A 13,974-nucleotide genomic window follows, 5' to 3' on the forward strand; every position below is an offset into this window, starting at 1 on the left:
TCATTTTTTATTTTAAGCTTTTGATTTATTTTATGTTAGTTTTTGTTTTGTCCTCGTCTTATCAAACCCAGTTCACCATCCAGAAGCAAACAGTCGTTACTGTTTTGTCTGTGAAAAGGCGCACGTGAGCTGCTGTTCTGTCTCAGACGGGTTGATTAGTATCAGAACATCGGTCGTCATTCACCATTTATAAAAGAGTTTGAAAAAACTGAGAGCGATCGTCAGATTAAAGTCAGTCTAACACACCATCAGCGGTCTGCTTCCTAACAAACTGAGAAATCTTTCTGCTGTTTACATTCTTTCACAACCGGAGCTTTAGGGAACAAGGCGACAAACACCCTTTGCTGAAATCTGGGCCTTAAGTTCTAATCTAGTCTCCCATCAGTTAAAAAAAAAAAAACCTGCAGCGTTACACAAAACACGAGCACAAACTCCTACATGCCCTGTTCTCCCTGAGCTCAACAGTCTGCATGTTCAGTCTGATTCAACCTCTTTAAAGTGTTTCACAAGAGAACAAACAAAACGCTGGAATTGCACAAAGTTGGTAGAAAGAGTTTTGGGGTTTTGTCCAATCTGGGGTTCCATTCACAGACTTTACCGTGCAGAACGGAGACCTTATGTTAACTTTGTCCAGAGACGCCACCTTCTGCACAACTGTGCATGGCAGAAAGAAGAAGATATGGTTGCTAAGCTGAAGGAAGTCCTGACATGTTCCCAAAGGAGACTCTTAAAGACGAGCCCATACTCTGAGATGTCTTATGACGTGTTGGCAAGAAGGATGGGACACAAATAATTATGATCATGGTGGTAATAATAATAATAATAATAATAATAATAATAATAATAATAATAATAATAATAATAATAATAATAAAAAGCGCTGTACAAGTACAAGCCATTTACCATAATTCAATTAAATTTTATTTATATAGCGCCAATTCATGAAACATGTCATCTCAAGTCTCTTTCCAAAGTCAGACTCCATCAGATCCTCCAGGTTGGTGAGAAAGTTTCCTCTCTAAGGAAACCCAGCAGGTTGCATCAAGTCTCTCCAAGCAGCATTCACTCCTCCTGAAAGAGCGTAGAGCCACAGTGGACAGTCGTCTGCATTGTTGATGGCTTTGCAGCAATCCCTCATACTGAGCATGCATGAAGCCACAGTGGACAGTCGTCTGCATTGTTGATGGCTTTGCAGCAATCCCTCATACTGAGCATGCATGAAGCGACAGTGGAGAGGAAAACTCCCCTTTAACAGGGAGGAGAACCTCCAGCAGAACCAGAACCAGGCTCAGTGTGAACGCTCATCTGCCTCCACCCACTGGGGCTTAGAGAAGACAGAGCAGAGACACAGAAAGCTCAGAAGCTCACATTGACCCAGGAGTACTTTCTATGTTAGAGAAGACAGAGCAGAGACACAGAAAGCTCAGAAGCTCACATTGACCCAGGAGTACTTTCTATGGTAGAGAAGACAGAGCAGAGACACAGAAAGCACAGAAGCTCACATTGACCCAGGAGTACTTTCTATGGTAGAGAAGACAGAGCAGAGACACAGAAAGCTCAGAAGCTCACATTGACCCAGGAGTACTTTCTATGTTAGAGAAGACAGAGCAGAGACACAGAAAGCTCAGAAGCTCACATTGACCCAGGAGTACTTTCTATGCTAGATGGTAATAGAGGATGATCTGCCTCCCCTGATGATGTCACAGTTAACAGAACATCAGACCAGGTGTACCTTCTATGAAGAGAAAAATGACAGAGAAGAAAAAGTTAAAAGCTGGAATAACAACAAACAATGCAGATTGGAGAGCAGTAGGAAAACTCAGCAGAGTGATGGTAAAGTTGGTAAATGAGGAGCAGGGTTCCTGGGACAGAGCCCTGAGGAACACCAGATCTGGCAGGAGAGGGGCAGGAACTGAAGGACTCAAACTGTTAATGACTTGGTTTTCTGAATGGGTTTGAAATGTTCTGTGAATGGACCGAGACCCGGAATAAAAACAGATTAAAAATTAAGCTTAACAAGATGGAGGACTTTGATGTTAAAGTGACAGACAGGAAGTAGACGGTGTGCTAGACTCATCAGTAGGCCAGCTGTGATTAGCATCAACATCCATGAGAGGATATTTGTTTTGAGCCAACATCGCATGAATAAATGATATTAAATTACTTTAAAGTCAGACCTGTTGATCAAGGGGGACCAAAGGACCAAATCTTAATTTCTAAATGAAATCCTGAAGCTGGACGAGCATCATAGCGACCTCACATTTTGTCCTGATTTCCAGGGTTACCCAGCGGAGCCGTGTGATGGGCGGGACTGCAGCACCTGCCAGTGTTTCCCAGCGAAAGGAGCGAGGGTGAGTCCTAAAACAGCAGTTCCTGTTCTGGTTATCAGAGCAGGGAGACATTTTTACCGGCAGCTTGTAAACCACAAACACAGACGGGCTCCACGGTCAGGAGCTGCGGACAGGGGAGTACCGGACAGGAATGTGATGGTTTTAAATTAGAGGATGTTTGCTTCGAGCTGAGTCAGCAGATTCCTCACATGCTCAGGTTCTCAACACATCAGAGGAATTTAAAAGATTAATTTACTTTAAAAACATGGAACCACAGGTTAGACCAGAAATGTTATCCAGATTGGGTGAGTCTCAGGGGCTGCATGGCGGCTCCATTAGAAGCCCTGTTGCCCTGCAGCAAGGCAGTCCTGGGTTCAAATCCCAGTTGAAGGGCTTTCTAGATGGAGTCTGGATGTCCTCCATGTGCAATCATGAATTATTTCTGGGTACTCCAGCTTCCTCCCGCTGTTCTGAATGGATCTTTTCCTGTTTCTGCTTTGGTCTCTCTCGCCCAATCACCGCTGAACATCCAAGTTAGAATATCTTAAAAGTGTTTACTATATTTTGTTACTCATATAGAGTGAAACTTCAAGTCTTCAAGATCCAAATTATTCCAAGCCGTCATTTTGTTGTTATTTGAATGATTATGCCTTAATAGTAATGACAATGAAAACCTAAAATGTAATGTCTCAGAGAATTAGAATATGCTGAAAACTTACTGTAAATCCATAGAAAGTTGAGTGGAAGGAAAAAGTGCACCAACGACAGGCTGCAGAGGATTGTCAGAAAAAAACTTATTCAAGCTTCATCAGGAGAAAAATAAGGTAGGATCAGCCTTATTCCACCAGTCAGTGATGATTCGGGGCGCCATGTCATCTGCTGGTTCTGGTTCTCTGGGTTTTTTGAGTCCAAAGTCGATGCAGCCATGTACCAGGACATTTTAAAGCCCTTCATGCCTCCTTCTGCTGACTAGCTTTAAGGAGATGCTGATCTCGTTCCTCAGCAGGACTTGGTAGCGACCCACACTGCCAAAGGTATCAAAAATGGTCCGATGACCATGGTGGTACTGTGCTTGACTGGCCATGATGCGGGTCTGACCAGAACCCTGTAGAGAATCTATGGAGTATTATGAGAGACACTAGAACCAACAAAGAAGACGGCCTGAAGGACGCTATCAAAGCAACCTGGGCTTCCCGAGCCCCTGAGCAGAACCTCAGGCTGATTTCCTGCACGCCACGCCGCATCGATGCAGTAATTCAGGCAAAAGGAGCCCAGACCCGGTACTGAACGGTGTCCCCCATGTGCTGCATGCAGATCTGCTTCACCTTCTCCTTGGTGCTTCAAACAACATGGTGGAGGAACAGCGGCTCTTAGTGAAATACAGTAAAATCAACTTATATCCAAGGACTCCGGCCATCGTCTAAAAACGTTTGGTCGTGTGTTTTCCCTAAATGTTCACTTTTCCACGGGCAGCCATGTTCTTTTTTTGCTGGTGGGGGGCTGATAGTCCTGTTGCTGGACTGCAAGCCGACGTAAATAAATCGTAGGACTGAGACGCGTTGAGGAGCTAAATTGTGACAAAACTACATTTCCCCCTGTGGACACTAAACGCTCTGGGTTTCCATTTGAGGTTTGAATCCGTATTGCTATTGGCTCAAAAGATTTTGTGACGCTGTAGCTCTGCCGCTGTGGGGTATTAAAGCGACTCTGTCTCCTAGGCCTCCGTAGCGAGTTGGAGTTGGAATCGTCATTTTCACGTTAGCGATTCATTAGCTTAGCATTCAGCTAGTTTATCCAGTGTTTATTGACGTTGTTCCAGGCCACGCCCAGAACCTCAACTCCACCGTTACCTGGTCACCGCCTTCAAATATTAGATATGGGTGGAGTCAGGCTCTGGTACGAGAGCGACTTACGCTTTAATAGTTTACCCTGGAGCCAATTAAAGAACAGACGGAGCGTCACATGACTCTCACACAGTCAGCTGACTGAGTAAACAACAACAACAACAACAACAGCAGCAGTGGCGCGTCTCTGTGCGGCGTAGACTGACCTGCCGTGTGTGTTGGTGCAGCTGGGGGCAGCAGACAGGCGGGGGCAGGGTGTGGGGGGGGGGGGGGGGGGGGCATCTGTCTCGGTGATTTCACAGGCCAACAGCTGCAGAGAAAAGAAAGGCGGACGGAGGACTAAACCAGATCAGAGCTGTCACATCCCATCACACACGCGCTCTGCTCAAAGCTCGTTCACACACACCTCCTGCCTGCAGGCCGCCCGGCCACAGCGAGCCGCCCGGGCCACAACCAGCCGCCCAGGCCACAACCAGCCGCTGGGCCACAACCAGCCGCTGGGCCACAACCAGCCGCCAGGCCACAACCAGCCGCTGGGCCACAACCAGCCGCCCAGGCCACAACCAGCCGCTGGGCCACAACCAGCCGCTGGGCCACAACCAGCCGCTGGGCCACAACCAGCCGCCAGGCCACAACCAGCCGCTGGGCCACAACCAGCCGCCCAGGCCACAACCAGCCGCCCAGGCCACAACCAGCCGCTGGGCCACAACCAGCAGCCTGGGCCACAACCAGCCGCTGGGCCACAACCAGCAGCCTGGGCCACAACCAGCCGCCCAGGCCACAACCAGCCGCTGGGCCACAACCAGCCGCCCAGGCCACAACCAGCAGCCTGGGCCACAACCAGCAGCCTGGGCCACAACCAGCCGCTGGGCCACAACCAGCCGCCTGGGCCACAACCAGCCGCCTGGGCCACAACCAGCCGCCCAGGCCACAACCAGCCGCTGGGCCACAACCAGCCGCTGGGCCACAACCAGCCGCCTGGGCCACAACCAGCCGCCCAGGCCACAACCAGCAGCCTGGGCCACAACCAGCCGCCCAGGCCACAACCAGCAGCCTGGGCCACAACCAGCCGCCCAGGCCACAACCAGCCGCTGGGCCACAACCAGCAGCCTGGGCCACAACCAGCCGCTGGGCCACAACCAGCCGCCCAGGCCACAACCAGCAGCCTGGGCCACAACCAGCCGCTGGGCCACAACCAGCCGCCGGGCCACAACCAGCCGCCGGGCCACAACCAGCAGCCTGGGCCACAACCACGACGGATGAAGGGGAGCCTTTCAAACCCAGCTGGTAAGCATGGTGGAGGCTCCAGTCCTCCCCGAGCCGTCCATCTGATCCTGGAGAGCTGCAGCTGGGTGGTAGCACCTTCTGGGAACTAGGGGTGTGCAAAATAATCGTCATGACGATGCATCGCGATTCTAATATTCGCGATCCAATGCATCCATTCTTGACGGCAAGAATCGATTATTAATTTAAAAAATGAATAAATAAAATTGCATGAATGGTTGGCGAACATCAGCCAAAAACAAGTGGAATACAACTTCCAGTCCAGTAGATGTCGCTGCAGATGTGTTGACGCCCGCTGGCTTGTGTCACCAGCATTTCCGGCCGTGGGATACTGTGACGAATCGTTCATAAACAAAACATGGAGGAGACTGAGAACATTCGCCCGGCTCCATCACATGTCAAGTCAGATGTTTGGACGCATTTTGCCTTAAAAAACAAAGAAGGTGAAGACAAAATTGATATGACGCAAGCAATTTGCAAACACTTACATCGTGATGAAATACTGTGGGAACACAACAAACTTAAAAGGCACACATGCAGAATCCAGAAAAACAAGAGCCGCGAGTGCCGCAAGCACTGATTAAACAAACACTCGATTGCCAGCTAGCCCCAATTTCTACACGCGCAAACATTTGAATGTTTTCATTTCATTGGTTTAAAGGACCACTGAGGCCATGTAAACGGCACTGATTATCCTTATTTTGTTATTTTAAGTTTTATAAATCCTAAGCACTTTTTGTCAGTGTCCACTCCAGTAATAGTAATATTTGTGTCCAGTTACAGTAATGTTTATTTTCACGGCAATACCTACAAAAATCATTTCCATAAATACAGCTATGTATGAATTCAGTTGCTTTCAGTTACAGTATGAATCAATTGAAGACACTATCCAGATCATACACAGCCAGTCAGCCACTGGTGTACAGTGTTCAGTGAAAATATCACAATGCACTGCGATGCATCGCAATAATTCAAGTATCGTGATAGAATCGCATTGTGGCATGTGAATCGTGATTCGAATCGAATCGTGACTTCTTTGGCAATACCCACCACTACTGGGAACCCACTGGGGGTCTCCTCCACACTGATTATGCCCACGCCACACTAGTTCCTCCTGATAACAGTGAGCAGGCTTCTGGAGCAGGAGGGGCAGGAAAATAAACTCCAGGTCCTGCTTTACTGAGTCGTCTGCTTTAGTGGCAGTCTGTGTGATAAAAGCGGACTTATCTGTCTAACACTGAGTCACATTAGAGATGTAAACCCGCCAGCGGCAGCTCAGGTCAACCATCACCTCCTGGCGCTCACCTGCTCAGGTGTCTGAACACGCTTATGGTGGTAGTTTTTGTTTTCTGCTAAAGGCCTCATTAGCTAGCAGCTATTCCTGAGCTTTATGCTCCTGAACTGCAGAGCTGCAGCCACAGAAAGTTCAGCTGAAGCTGCAGGGACCATGCTTCTACACGACTGTTATGTAACCTGTTTACATGCTCAGGATCTTTGGCCCTGCTTTCAGAAAGTGAAACTCTTCTCCAGGTTCATCACACATGGAGAGAAATAGTTCACGTCAATCAACAACATTTTTATTTAGTGTAATTATTTCTCTAGAAATAATTAAGATTTGAACTGGCAACTTAAGAATGTAGAGTGAGCGGATGATGAGCAGAAGTAATGCTGGGAGCAGGTGGCCGTTAAATCGACATTAATGAGAAAACCTTAAGTTATATTTGGTGTAATGATCAGAGACAGTTCACTGATGGTTCTGGATACAGAGAATAAAAACCCTGAAAATGAGTCTCAGGAAATGAGAATATCACGTCAGACCAATAAAAAGGATGTTTTACACAGAAATCTCAGGCTTGTGAGCAGTTCTATACCCGTGGTATAGAACTTCTGGAGAAAGAAATGAGCCTCTCCATGAAGCTTGTTCATGTTCTGGTAGATTGCCTGTGGACGTCAGAGAACCCAGTGGACCAGAACCAGCTGATGACACGGCGCCTGAGATCATCACTGTGGAAATTCCACTCTGGACCTCAAGCAACGTGGATTCTGGACCTCTCCACTCTTCCTCCAGACTCTGGACCTTGATCTCCAAATGAAATTCAGAATTTACTGTCATCTGGAACGAGGACTCTGGACCTCTGAGCAGCAGTCTGGTTCTGTTTGTCGTCAGCCCAGACGATGTGTAGCATCTGTACTCGGCGGCTCTAGAGGCGCAGATCCACCTGCTGCTCCTGTCTCCACCACACTTTCTCCTTCCACTCAATTTTCCAGGACAACAACTTCACTTTTTCACAATATTCTACTTTTCTGGGATCGGTGCTTCATTATCTGTGAGCAATAATTATCCAAATTACAAGAAATGAATGGTAGATTTCACACGGTGTGTCATGAATCTATCTAACAGATGAATTACTTTGCTGTTTCCTATTCTAATTTGTTTATTGCTGTAACATTATATGGTTCATGGTTTGATATTAAGGTGCAAAGAGCAGCAGAAGGTGGTAAAACTGAAGGCCAGGGAGCGTTTCAGCTTAGGACGGATCATACCTGCCATCTGCCCTGAAACGTTTGGTCCAGCTTGGTGGGAAGGAGGGTCTGACTGTCGACTCTCACGTTTTGGAACAGCACCAGGAATTTTGCTCTGGTTTTAGAGCAGAGGAGCAGATCTCTGTCCTCACAGACTTGCTGAGTCATGAGATCCTGTAGATCTGTAGATCAGTGGAAGCCTGATGAGTATGAGGCACTGGAGGCGGATTATGGGCTGTTAGTTTTATAATCAGAGGCAGGATCTGGATCTGCAATCCCCTGAGGGAAGACTGGACTCCTCTGGGGCTGTGACCCAACTCTGATCTTGTTTGTGGTCTTCAAGAAAAGAGGAAATGTGCCACCAGGTCTGGGCTTGGACTCTGGCTTAGACGAGCAGAGCGGTTCAGGTATCGTGTCTTGTTCCAGAGAGACGGCTCAGTCTGCAGCAGGCCATGATCATGAGATATGGATCATGACCGAAGGAAGCAGACTAAAGTTAGATTTCACCTCTGCTCCTCAACATGGAAATAAACCAACCCAGAGGGTCTGGGCTTCATGTCTTTCAGGAGGTTTTCTGGATCCTCAGGGAGAGAGACTCAGAAATCTGGTCCTGATGCAAGAGAATCTCGTTAGAAGGATGAGAGATCGATGCTCTGAAGATCTGAACTGTCCAAATGATGCTTAAATATCCTCCTGATCACAAACAGCCATCTTTTCCCCAGACAGGATGCACAGGCTGATAATGATGATGTTTTCAGTTATATTCATCAACCCAAAAGGAAGAGCTGTCGTGGCAAAACCTGAATGAACAACAAGGGAGAACTGGAGAACGTGACAACGTGGTTTTGTCTCCGTTTGTCTCTTCGGTGTGATTTTAAAAGCTTACGTCTCTTTAGGAAAATGGGGAATGCACAAAATATTTGGAAATAAAGATAAAAAAAGCTTTTAGATTGCATGTTTATGTGTTATCTGGTTGATCTTTTTTAAAATAACAAAATAAATATACTTTATATTATCTATGTGTCTTGTTAAAAGAACAAAAACATCAAAACTGTCTTAATTTATCTTTTTTATAATTTACCTAATGGAATACACCCTCAGGTCTGATTGTTCTTTTTAGTTTAATTTAGTTTCTGTTCAGCCAACAATAAGTTTTACGGGATAATAATAATGAACACCTTACGATCTAACTTGCTGAATTTTAACTTTAAAACTCAAAAACCTTTTATGGTTTCCTCTTTTTTACGTGTAGTACTTTGAGATCTTTTGATGGAAAGTGCAGTATAAATTAAATGTATTCATAATAATAATAATCTTATTAACATTAGAATATATTTAATTATATCTATGTTTTTTTCTTGTCATATTCTACTCTGATCTTAGAGCTGCTGGTTTAAATTAAGATTTTATCTGATTTATCATCTGAGCTGCAGTTTGCTGTTTGTGTCACACTGCCATCCTGTGGTCAGATGCTGTAATTACAGGTTCTGATTTATAATATTTTAAAATTTTATTTAATTAATTTTTTTTATTGAACTCACATTGGTGCGTTTTATGTCTCGGATGTTTGCAGTGCCCTTCATTACTGAGATGTTTCAGTGAACTCCGCCATCATGGACTCACTTCTGATGGTACTTGTTTGGTTCTGCTGGTTCTGTCTGTGCTGACAGAACCTGGTGGTCACATTACCAGATATAACTCTGGGCATAGTTGTGTGTTTAATGATCTAAAAGGTTTTTTTTCTCTTTCTACCAGTCTCTGTTGGGTTACTTTCACTCAATAACCCATTTACTGGCACCAGATTGAAATAGTTTCATTTTGGTTCTGTTACAGGTTCTGTGAGTGATTCTATGGTTAGATTAGATTTCCTCTTAGTGGAGTCCTTCATTGAATAATTTAAATTCAGGTCCTAACTGGACCTGGATGCGTTAAATTCTTTAAGAACATTTTTATTGTTTTTTTATAAACTGAAACCTTTTTTTAATTCAGTTTCTTCTCGCCGATTGGTGATTTATATAAAGTTAAACACTTGTTTCTTTCCAAGACTTCTGCTTTTCCTCACAATTGTTCTTACTAAACAAAAAGAGCACAGTCCTGGCATGTACATGGCATGTACTGGAAGATAGGACAACATTAGGACCGTAAAAATGGATCTGCTGGTGATTAAATACTGCCTCTCAGCTGAGGGAGGGAAAACTCAGGTTTTCAATCCTGAGAGGATGAATTCATTTATCTCCTGAATTATCCTGGGTTTGTCAGAGTTAATCTTCCTCAAGGAGGAATGTTTTAATTTCAATAGAAGAATGATGCCCAGGAACCTCAGAGTTTCCTCTCATCCTGTAGTTCTGTTCCACCATTGGGTCGGTTCTCTGCCTGAAGCGGACGGGTTTCAGTAACTCGGTGCCTTACTCACCAGTAGTGGTTACATCCTTTAGTCATTGGCTGTAATTCCTGTAAATGACCTCCAGGTGGAGCTATTATGACAGAAACAAATGTGCGCTGGTGTTTTTCTGTATAACTGTTAAGATGTTGCCAGATCTTTCCTCCCAGCAGCTAAACTTTACAACCATCACTGCTGTCCAAAAACTAAAGAAGTGTTTTCATCCCTGCTGCTTCTGCGATTTTTTCATCTCTCGTAAAAAAGTTTTATACATAAATGAATGGGCCTGTGCACAAATTGTAAATTTTTTAAATTCACACTACTTAGTTTCACACTTTTTCAGTCTGAATATGTTATTTTTAATAATTGCACAGGATTTTTTATTACTGTACGATCTCTTATTCTTAATTTTTAGACGTTTTGCTTCATTTTCATTCACTTTGCTGCTCAGAAACCTGAGTTTTCCCGCCGTGGGACAATAAAGGCTATTTCTGTTCATTTCTATTCCAAACATTGGGGTTAGTGTGATATTTAACCAGCACAAAGCTCTAATGTGTTGAACTTGCTGTTGGTTCTCGTCGTATTTCTCCAGGTTCTGTTCTCAGGGTTTGGTTCTGTGAGGTCCGTTTAAGTTACGGTGTGCAGTTTAGCCAGCATGCTTGGTTTTATCAGGGTTTAAGCTTCTAACGTTGTTTCATGTTCTGTAGGGTTCTCCAGGTCCTCTGGGTCCGCAGGGCCCTCAGGGGCCCCGGGGCTTCCCAGGCCTCCAGGGACTTCCAGGACAGAAGGGCCACAGAGGAGATGAGGGGCCGATGGGACCTGCCGGTGCAAACGGAGACAATGTGAGTAAACAGCCGTAAAGACGGGTTCTGTGCAGCGTTCCTGTGGTTCTACGTGGTTCCACGTGGTTCCACATGGTTCTATGTGGTTCCACATGGTTCTACGTGGTTCCACATGGTTCTACGTGGTTCCACGTGGTCTAAACCCATCAGGCTGATGTCTAAGATCCTCCAGGGCAGAGCAGCTTTCTACACGTCTGACCTCCACCGTCAGTGGAGCAAACAAGCATTACCAGCGGGTCCGTTAATCAAGAACACAAAAAGAACATCGTCACAGTCAAGAGATCGTTCTGTTTTTATCGGTTGGGTCATTTAAAGAACGAATATCTAGGGGAGTGTTGGACTAGTGTTTAGAGCAGCGTGCTTGCACTCAGAGAAGGATGCAAGTACCCGGTTCAATCCCCACTGCCTGCACTCTGGGTCCCTGAGCAAGACCCTTAACCCCAGAACACTCCCCGGACGCCGCACATGGCGGCCCACTGCTCCCCAAGGGGATGGGTTAAAAGCAGAGAACACATTTAGTTGTAATGTATGTTTAAAGATGATATTACTATTACTATTATTACATTTTATAGAAATCTTTGTTTTTCAGTTAGATTCCTGAAGGGAAGCTGAACACATCCCACTGGTTGATCAATAACCCACAGAGGGGTACGCACCTAAAAGTGTGTGTGTGTGTGTGTGTGTGTGTGGGGGGGGGGGGCAGATGACTCACATGTGAATGCACCGGGTGACTCCTGGACAGTAGGTGGCACCGCATAACACAAAGGGATGCAGTCCACCCAACTAGAGGAAGAACTTTACTGAACATAAAAGTAAGGCTCCTTCAGAATACCCTTAATTACAGCTCCTAGCTCCTGTTCCTCGCTCCTACCTCCTAACTCCTATCCCCTGCTCCTAGCTCCTAGTTCCAGCTCCTAGCTGCTAACTCAGAATCAGAATCAAATATATTTTATTAATACCAGAGGGAAATTGCTGTTTCAGTACAATCGCCATAACATAACTAACATCACAAAATTTACAGGGGGAGATGATTTACTGAGGCCTTGTTGCCAAGGACAACTGCCTTACACTGTACCCACAGGGTGCTGCCATTACTCACATCTGCCATTACTTGTGGCCTCTACCCAATAGAGGCCACAAAAAAAGGAAGGTGAGAGGGAAAAAAACCATAACTCATATTTTATCCTATAACAGGATACAGGTTGAGATATCAAAAACCTCTGGCACAAAAAGCACAAATAAGACGAGACACATAAAGCAGAAGGTAAACATTTAAGACTAGTCACGTGTAAGTTCATCAGTTTTATGAGCACCAGTTATGTGTGTCTGTTTGGTTGGAAGTGTTTATATTTCCATAAACGCACTCCCGAGGCCATTGTCCTTGATGTTATCAGCCGGCCAACAGTTAAGAAAGCATCCGCAGATGTCAGCGGGGGAGGAGGGAGCGGGGGAGAGTTCTGAGCTCTACGCCATAACAATCCAGGAGTGACTAGACTAGCTCCTGTTCCTAGCTCCTAGCTCCTATGTCCTGCTCCCTGACCTTTCCTGGGTCAACAGAACTCTACCAGGGAGGAAAGGAGCTTCAGCTGCTGAGCTGATTCCTGACTTTAACTCTGACGTCATTAGTGACGGAAACATGGAGGATGGAGTCAGAAACACGGAGGATGGAGTCAGAGACATGGAGGATGGAGTCAGAAACACGGAGGATGGAGTCAGAAACTTGGAGGACGGTGTCAGATCCTACAGCCTTCTGGACATGAGCTACAGAGAGACGCTCTCTGCTCTATGGAGGTTTTAGTTGGTTTCTGTGAGGTGGGCTGATACGTCATGTCATGATAAGGATTGTGGGATAGCTAAAGGGTTCCTAGCGCTGGTGAGAGACATTGCAGTTCCTAGGCTAAACTAGCCATGCGAGGAAGCATCCAGGCTCCTTTCCTGCCTCCTTCCTCACTGACTGCTCAGACAGAACTGATTATGGCCGCTGACCCTCTTCTGCTTCGGCTGAAGAGTCCTGATCCAGTAAGGGTGTTCAGATGGAGCCAAAGTCAGTGAGAAAGATCACTGATCAAAAACTGAAGAAAACGTGGCAGCAAGCTAAATTTATTAAGAGAATTTAAATATTTAGTAGGCTGTATACACACACTTAAAATACTAAACCATCACAAACCACACCCCAGACCAGATGGTGGCAGTAATTCTGTGGATCCCCCCTCAGAACGGTCTAGCTCCACCTCTAAAAGACGACTGAGGGACGTTCCTGTCCATCGTCCTCGTGAGGAACATTCTGTTTTTACTGTCCTACTGTCTCACACCGAAGGACAGGAACAGCTGCTGAGGTTCCAGGTAGCATCTAAAAACTGCTGCGTCAGCATTTCTCTCCAGCGCTCAGCTGATGTCGGACCAGACTTCTGTCAGTTTCTGTCTGACTCTCCTGTTTGTTCTCCTGGTTTCAGGGAGTCACCGGCATGCCTGGATTTCCCGGCCTAGAAGGAGTCCCGGTAAGACGCCTCTCCCCCGCCGCAGCCCCCTGACTCCGCCCACTGCTGGAGTGGAGAAGATCAAGTGCTGCTCTCTCAGCGTCTCTTTGCCTTTGGTTTCTCCAGGGACACCCAGGCCCAGCCGGAGGTCGCGGGCCTCCAGGTTTGGATGGATGTAACGGAACCAGAGGAAACCCCGGGTCCCCTGGGTTCCAAGGAGAACGGGGAATGGACGGAGAACAGGTAGAAACCTGCAGCTGATCACATCACAGTGTTCTCGTGGTGACCGATGAG

General features: G+C 46.1%; 1 protein-coding gene across 1 annotated transcript in view; it reads left to right on the top strand.

Moving 5' to 3' along the window:
• col4a4 (collagen, type IV, alpha 4) overlaps positions 1-13,974 on the top strand; it is a 60,627-nt gene that overhangs the window by 15,098 nt on the left and 31,555 nt on the right. The window contains exons 4-7 of the mRNA XM_021309174.2: positions 2,280-2,351; positions 11,069-11,203; positions 13,657-13,701; positions 13,807-13,923. Of these exons, the coding sequence (XP_021164849.2) occupies positions 2,280-2,351; positions 11,069-11,203; positions 13,657-13,701; positions 13,807-13,923 (369 nt within the window). The remainder of the gene's footprint in view (positions 1-2,279; positions 2,352-11,068; positions 11,204-13,656; positions 13,702-13,806; positions 13,924-13,974) is intronic.

The sequence above is a fragment of the Fundulus heteroclitus genome, unplaced genomic scaffold (genome assembly GCF_011125445.2).
Source record: "Fundulus heteroclitus isolate FHET01 unplaced genomic scaffold, MU-UCD_Fhet_4.1 scaffold_44, whole genome shotgun sequence".
Taxonomy (NCBI): domain Eukaryota; kingdom Metazoa; phylum Chordata; class Actinopteri; order Cyprinodontiformes; family Fundulidae; genus Fundulus; species Fundulus heteroclitus.